Source organism: Ascaphus truei, unplaced genomic scaffold (genome assembly GCF_040206685.1).
Source record: "Ascaphus truei isolate aAscTru1 unplaced genomic scaffold, aAscTru1.hap1 HAP1_SCAFFOLD_1018, whole genome shotgun sequence".
NCBI lineage: Eukaryota > Metazoa > Chordata > Amphibia > Anura > Ascaphidae > Ascaphus > Ascaphus truei.
This window is the reverse complement of record NW_027453882.1, coordinates 6,840-15,000: the sequence shown is the minus strand read 5'-3', so window position 1 is coordinate 15,000 and position 8,161 is coordinate 6,840. Positions and strand designations below refer to the sequence as shown.

At 51.7% G+C, this 8,161-nt stretch overlaps 1 protein-coding gene across 1 annotated transcript in view; it reads left to right on the top strand.

Annotated features, from left to right (window-relative positions):
* Positions 1 to 7,921, top strand: part of LOC142474961 (inositol polyphosphate-5-phosphatase A-like) — a gene marked incomplete at its 3' end in the record, with an annotated part of 71,638 nt that extends 63,717 nt beyond the window's left edge. Inside the window, exons 4-5 of the mRNA XM_075581047.1 lie at positions 3,081 to 3,200; positions 7,843 to 7,921. Of these exons, the coding sequence (XP_075437162.1) occupies positions 3,081 to 3,200; positions 7,843 to 7,921 (199 nt within the window). The remainder of the gene's footprint in view (positions 1 to 3,080; positions 3,201 to 7,842) is intronic.
* Positions 7,922 to 8,161: the final 240 nt, after the last annotated feature.

Genomic DNA, 8,161 nt, shown 5'->3' with positions numbered 1-8,161 from the left:
CTGACGCTGCTCCCCCCCAACCAGTGCTCTAATGCTGTACCCCCTAAACAACACAGCCAGCACCCTGATGCTGCTCCCCTACACCCAGCACCCTGTCGCTGCACCACCCCCATACCCAGCACCCTGATGTGGCTCCCCTCCAACACCCGGCGCTCTAATACTGCACCCCTCTTCCCCAACATGGAACTCTGACACTGCTGCCTCTTCTCACACCTAGCGCCCTGACGCTACTGCCCCCCGACCCAGCGCAGATACTGCTTCCCCCCACACCCAGTGCCCTGATGCTGCTCCCCCCCACACACCCAACACCCAGTGCCCATAAGCTATTTTCCTGCACAACCATCACCCTGACACTGCTCCCCCCCCCCACACCCAGTGGCCCTAAGCTACTCCCCTGCCACACCCAGCGCTCTAATACTGCTCCCCCTCCTCAACATGGCACTCTGATGCAGCTGCCCCTTCCCACACCTAGAAGAAAAAAACGAATGGCGCACAGCCAGGGAGCCAGGTGGTTACAAAAAAGTACCTTTATTCAGTGCACGGTTGGAGACATATTCACCCCTTGGGGGACAAAAACAAGCACCTCCTACGCGTTTCGGACCGGTAGGTCCTTTATCAAGGAGTCTGGGATATGCAGGGATGAGGTACCTTATATACCTGTGCTGTTATTAGGGTAATTGGACAAATCTGCGCGACGTCGCGCGAAATGCCTATTGCGGCATGCGCATGACGTCACACGGGGCGCCGGTACACCAACCCTAGGGATTATGGGTACGGACCGCCCCCTGTTCCTGTCCGCGCTTGCCCACATAAGGCATATACACAGAAGTTCCAGTACTGATCTCTGCTCCCAATTCCGCCCCTAGTGACATCACTGCGGGTCTCGATAGGCTGAGGCGCACCGCTACACCACCAATGAATATGATGAGTAGATGATGCGACCCCCAATCGGACACACCCCAGCAGGCATACACAAGTGGGCGTAATGGTATGCAAAGTGCTTAATAAAGCTAGACTGCTAGATGTAACATACACTGCAAGCGAACTAGTAATAGGGACAAATTCATAAACACTCCCAGTGAAAATATAGTACCTCCTCGCTGCAAATCCCACAAATACAAAGACATTCAGCATATAAAAAATGGACTTCATATTAGGTCCACATCAATATCAGACGTCATAATCAAAACACAACATACAACGTCTCCCTTAAAAAATACATACAGAAAATTAAAAAACAAAGTTAAACGATCTTAAGACTTCTTATTGTCAGTCTTTTTGAATTACCTCCAAGGGGAAGAAAATTAATTATTAAGCACTTTGCATACCATTACGCCCACTTGTGTGTGCCTGCTGGGGTGTGTCCGATTGGGGGTCGCATCATCTACTCATCATATTCATTGGTGGTGTAGCGGTGCGCCTCAGCCTATCCGAGACCCGCAGTGATGTCACTAGGGGCGGAATTGGGAGCAGAGATCAGTACTGGAACTTCTGTGTATATGCCTTATGTGGGCATGCGCGGACAGGAACAGGGGGCGGTCCGTACCCATAATCCCTAGGGTTGGTGTACCGGCGCCCCGTGTGACATCATGCGCATGCGCAATAGGCATTTCGCGCGACGTTGCGCAGATTTGTCCAATTACCCTAATAACAGCACAGGTATATAAGGTACCTCATCCCTGCATATCCCAGACTCCTTGATAAAGGACCTACCGGTCCGAAACGCGTAGGAGGTGCTTGTTTTTGTCCCCCAAGGGGTGAATATGTCTCCAACCGTGCACTGAATAAAGGTACTTTTTTGTAACCACCTGGCTCCCTGGCTGTGCGCCATTCGTTTTTTCTTCTTGTGGACTTCCCTGTGGCTGGCACGCCAGCAATCACTCCTGGAGATGACGTGAGTGGGCTTCATGATTTAGACTGTTACATCTGAGTACTGCTACAAATGTATTTTAGTAACTCACAGGTCTATTGTTTACCAACCCACTCCTACTGGTGTCTCCAGGGATAGTGCTACATTGTATTATATACTGGATGAAGTTGTCTGGGGTTTGAGCACCCTAATTTTTCTTACCTACCGACCTTCCCACACCCAGCACTCTAATGCTGCTCCCCCTCCCCAGCGTCATTACGCTGCTCCCACACCCAGCACCCTGAAGCTGCTGCCCCCCCCCCACATCCAGTGCCCTGACATTGTTCCCCCCCACACCCAGCATCCTGAGCGCCCTGATGCTGCTCCCCCCTCACTCCCAATACCCAGATGCTGCTCCCCCCCACACCCAGCGCCCTGACACTTTTCCCCCCCACATCCAGTGCCGACGCTGCTCTCCCATCACACACACCACACTGATGCTACTGCCGCCCCAGCCAGTGCCCTGACGATACTGCCCCCACACCTTGCGCCCTGACCCCGGTCCACCACCTCCAGGCCCGGTGCCCTTACGCTGCTCTCCCCCCACACCCAGCACCAACGCTGCTGTCCTCCTCACACCTGATGCTACTGTCCCCCCAGCCAGCACCCTGATGCTGCTCCCACCCCCCACACCCAGTGCCCTGAAACTGCTCCCACACCGAGCGCCCTAACGCTGCTCCCCTCCACAAACCCAGAATCCTGACACTGCCTCTGCCCACACCCAGCGTCGACGCTGTCCCCCCCCAACACCCAGTGGCTGACGCTGCTCCCCCCCACATCCAGCACCCTGATGTTGCTCCCCCTCACACCCAGCGCCGGTGCTGTTCCCCCCCACACCCAGCACCCTGATGCTGCTCCCCCCCCAAATCCAGCGCCCTGACACTACTCCCCCACCCACCCAGCACTTTGACGCTGCTCCCCTCTACGCTGCTCTTCCCCCCCAGAGCCCTGTTGCTTCTCCCCTTCACATCCAGCGCTCTTACACTGCTCCCCCCCACTCCAGACCCTGACGCTACTCCCTCCCCCCTCACGCTGGTCCCTGATGCTGCTCCCACCCACACCCAGCGCTCTAACGCTGCTCCTACCCACACCCAGCACTCTGACTCTGCTCCCCCCAAACCCCCACTCATTCTTTCTCCACTGTAGTCATGTGACTCTCTATTGGGTGCAGGACATTTGACCTCGTGAACCTTCACCTTTTCCACGATGCCTCGAATCTTGTGTCATGTGACCAGTCTCCCTCTGTGTATAGTGCTAACCGCAGGAGAGCGCTGAACTACGTCCTGAGCAGGTACAAGAGGGATAGATAAGAGTACTCTGCTTGTTGATCTCTGTATTGACTAATCGATTTACTAATATTGATTATGCCTTAATCCTTCTCTGCCAGAGCTCTGCTTTCCCTGCTGTAGACCTGCAAAGCGTTGCTCTATTAGCTCTATGTCTCACTCTCCGCCCCTATACTTGTACATGTTGTCTTCCACTCAGTCTCCTTTACTCACTCTCTCATTCTCTTGCTCAAGGATACTATATTATCATGATATTTTGTACGTGTTGCCAAAGCAATACCTTGAAAATGTTAATAGAAAGGAAGGGACACAAAACAGAAGGTGCCTGACATAGGGACAGACCCAGGTGTCTGTGACATCTTTCACTCTCCTTGAATATGTGATATCTCTGTTTCTGTGATAGCTTGTATTTATTTTGAGTTTGTGTGGGATATTTTGGGGGCTTTTTCTGGAAGTTGATTTTTGTCTTTTCCAGTTTCTTCTGTAGGACCCAGGACTCGCACTAAGTCTGCAGTAGGTTGTAACGGACGTGTGCTCGCCACAAACCAGGACCGGACCGCAGGGTTGAAATGGGGATAGAGAAACACCGACCTGGGACCGTGAAGCCGGGTCCGGATTGCGGATTCCGTCATCCTGGGTAGCCGGGTCGGGGGTTGGAGATAGTAGGGTAAACGGTATCCAGGCTGGGGTCAAGGCAGGTGGCACAGGAGCGATGGTCGAGGTCACAGGCTGGGGTCAAGGTAGGCGGCACAGGAGGATGGTCGAGGTCACATGCTGGGGTCGGTACCAGGAAATGCTTCAGCGTAGGAGCTTCAGCATAGGAATGTGTAAGGAATCCGCTCTGCGGTTTACTGGTTGCCTTACCTTGCAGACCGGTGCAGTTCTGGAACACTTCTCCTGTTATTTACTGCAGCCTGGATTCTCTCACCAAAGCAATACTGCCACACACTCCCTCTGATATTTACTGCAGCCTGGATTCACTCACCAAAGCTATACTGCCACACACTCCCCCTGGTATCTACTACAGCTGTGCAGCCTATCACTGCAACCTAGATTTGCATTTACTCATTGGAGCAGTACCTTCACACCCCCCGCCGGGGATTGGCCCGCTGGCCTTTAAGTACTGTGTTCCCACAATGCTCCCTGCCGAGCATAGTCCTTACCGGATGTCACTTACTGTTCTGCCACAAGCTCTCGCTTGTTCTCCTATGCTGATATGGAGGTCTCCCCTGCGTCCTTCAGCTTCCTTCTCCTATGCTGATACGGAGGTTTCCCCTGCGTCCTTCAGCTTCCGTTCTCTGTGCTGAAGCAAAGGTATCCCCTACGTCTTCAGCTTCCTGCTTTCCTGCACTGAAGCGAAGGTATCCCCTACGTCTTCAGCTTCCTGCTTTCCTGCACTGAAGCAAAGGTATCTCCTACGTCTTCAGCTTCCTGGTTCCTGGGGCCTACTCTTTCCCTAATCTAGAGAGGCCGTGTCCTGGTTCCTGCGCTGCAACGGAGGTTTCCCCTGCATCTTCAGCTTCCTGGTTCCTGGGGCCTACTCTTTCCCTAATATAGAGAGGCCGTGTCCTGGTTCCTGTGCTGTAACGGAGGATTCCCCAGCCCGCTCAGGACTCTTGCGCTGTGCACTGGTTTACCCGTGCAGCTAGGCGGTGTGCTACTCTGGTCTGTCTACCACCTCCTGAGACCAGTACTATGGGCCATGGTCGCCGCACGCGCAGAGGCCAACCCCGCGCTCCTAAGCTGAAGCGGGACCTTCCTGACTACCTGTTGCCGAACGTTTGCTTGAACAAAGTTTATCCTGATGTCTCCTGTCCTGACCCTGGCTTGTACAACGACGATGCTGTCTTCGCCTATCCTGATTCTGCTACCTATGACTACGAACTGCGCAATCCGGATCAGCCTGCGCGGTCTAAGGTCGGTGCTTTTACAACCCCACCTCAGCCTCGCGGTCCGATCCAGGTTTGTGGCGAGCACAACCGTGACAGAATGGCCTCTGGAAGGAGGACAGGAACTGAAAATAACAAAGGCCTCTGGAAGCAGGGTATGCAGACAGGCCAAAGGAACAATGAAGCTATAGCGCTGGAGATCCAGCACTTCAGCACAGGAAGGCCAGAGGAAGGCCAGGCAGAGGTGCTTGTGACAAGCACAGGTTACACGAATGAAAGGATTTATACTCAGCCACTTCCTGGGAGAAAGAGCTGACCCTAAATAGCATAGGCAGCCAATAGGGGAAGAGCTGCACAGCAAGCAGCATAAAGACAAACAGGAGTCTGAGTTCAGAACCAGGTGATTCCAATTGCTGTTCAGGAAGAGCTTTGCCTGGAACCTCTATTGCCATATAAGGGTGAGTTCCAGCCAAACCAGGACCAGATCCCTTACCGTATCCCCCCCAGGAGACCTCCGGGCGATCAGAAGCATGCTCACTCTGTGATGTAGGCGACATGGAATTATTTCTGAACCGTCTTGGACAGGTGGTAGACCTGCGGTAAGGCCGTTTGTTAGCGAGTACCATCTTTAAAAGAGAAAGCAGTGGTTCTGCAAATCTTCACGCAGAATGCAGCATAGAAAGATTTGAACATGCAGAGCTGTATCAAAACTGGAGAGTCCAGTACAGGCTGAACAAGGCTGTCAGAAGACCACAAGACAGATGCGAGGTTTTCAGCAATAGTCCCAGAGTGCAAGACAAGAAGCACAGACTGTTGATCGGATGCAGCAGAGAAACGTTCTTGAAGAGTAATTGTATTTCTCAGATAGGCACGTAGAAGTTCATGAGAATGTTTTGCTCCAGATGGAATCCAGTCACAGGGTAGCAAGGATAGCGGCCGAGGGAACTCACAGAAAGACACTGATATAGTTCTCTTGTCAAAGTCCAGAACTGTTACACCGAGCAACTTATGTGTGACAGTTGGGGTGAAAAAGTAGCTTTCTGCCGTGGTTCTGGCAATCACTAGGAGGCCAGCATTCCTGGGCAGGTGGGCTTTGGAAAGCATCAGTTCAGATGTCTGGGACTCCGCAGAGGAAGCAGTAGACACCGAAAAGCGAGTGGAGAAAAGAATGCCCTTGCCCACAGCGGGAGCACAAGAAGCAGGGATGGGCACATTGGGCAAAATAAGGAAGTCCAAGAGGAGTGCTTCAGTCTTTGAAAATGGCACCACAAAATCAGGAGAGGGCGCATCAGGCACTGCACAGGGACCAGTGAGTAGTGAATGTCTTTAAAGTGGGAGAGCTTGGATTAGTACGGATTTTATCAGGTACAGTTGGGTGAGCGGTAAACCTGACTTAGAAACCGAAGTCTTGGAGTTAGAACTGGGTACTTCAAACACTGAAGAAGAATCAGGAAAACACGAATTTGACTTAGGAATGAAAGTCCCAGACGCAATGACTTCATGAGATACTGTAGAAGAATAAGTGAAGTATAAATCCGTTTTGAACACTGGGTCCTTTGAATCAGTAGGTATATCAGGTACTACAGAAACCCCCATGAGAGGTAAAACTGAGTTTGCCGCAGAACTTGTGAAGTCAATAGTGGGTACCTCAAACACTGTGGAATAATCAGTGAGACAAAGTGTTGTCTTTGGAGTGGGAATCCCAGACTCAAAGGTTACATGAGGTACTGTAGGGGGAATAGCGAGAGTAGAACTATTCTTTGCTGTGGGAATTTTAGAGTCATACACAGTTATAACAGGGCCTGCAGAACAGTCAGTAAAGGATATGTTTGTCCCTGAAATGGATGTCTGAGAATCAGCAGGTCCTAACACTACCTTAATTAAAATTCTTATTTACCTCTATAATTAGAGGAAGAATGATCAACATTGGATCTGTCACAACCCAGCAAAATGAAACTGACCTGCTAACTTGGAAAGTTGGGAGGAGGGAGCTTCAACCCTGGGGGGGAGGAGCCATTAACCTCCAAAAACAGCTGAGACCAGCTGGACAAGGTTAATAAACACACAGGTACCCAGCAAGCTCTGAAAACCCCCAACAATTACCACACAATATATATATATATATGTATATAAGTGTCAAAAGGACAAGCATCTATGTTTGGCCTACCTTGGGTCTTCCCGTTCCTGTGCTGAAGTGCTGGATCCCCCGCACTACAGCTTCTTGTTTTCTGTGGCCGGTCTACATACCCTGCGTCCAGAGGCCTTCATCACTTCCTGCTCTGCATCTATGCTTATCAGAAGCAACCCTGCTTGGCCCGCCTTGCCTTTGTGTGCTGAAGCGCCTACGCTGAAGCATTCATTCTTCCTGAGGTCCTCCCATGCTGGAGCATCTGCGCTAGATCCCCTGTACTGTAGCTGCTCTGTTCCAGTGACCTTCCTTTACGCCGAAGCTCTATGCCAAAGTTTTCCTGATGCCGACCCCAGCCTGTGTCCTCGACCATCCTCCTGTGCCACGTACCTTGACCCCAGCCTGTGTCCTCGACCATTCTCTTATGCCACCTGCCTTGACCCCAGCCTAGATAACGTTTATCCTGCCATCTCCAACCCCGATCCGGCAACCCACGTCCACGTAATCCGCATTCCGGACCCGGCTTCACCGTCTCAGATCGGTGCTTCTCATTCCCCACCTCCGGTCCTGGTTTGTGGCAAGCACGCCCATTGCACCCCTGCTCTTTAACACTCTCTAACTCTCTTCCAGATTACAAGACAACTCTCAGTTTCCCTTTTTTCTCTTTGGAGATTTTAATTTTCGCTTGGACTTGAAAAACCTCATACAGGTGAGAATATATGTACTGTGTGTGTGTGTGTGTGTGTGTGTGTGTGTGTGTGTGTGTATATACTGTATATATACTTTTTCGTGCATTACTGCAGCGCTCGCGTTGCGCATGCGCAGTGAGCCCTGGAGGATTGGAATGAGCCTTGTGGGCATCCGTAGAGTCTGTTTAGGCATGATATGCAAATAGGCAAGATGGTGGTGCGTTCCAACACAGGGCTGCGGTCCACAACGGACATAAACA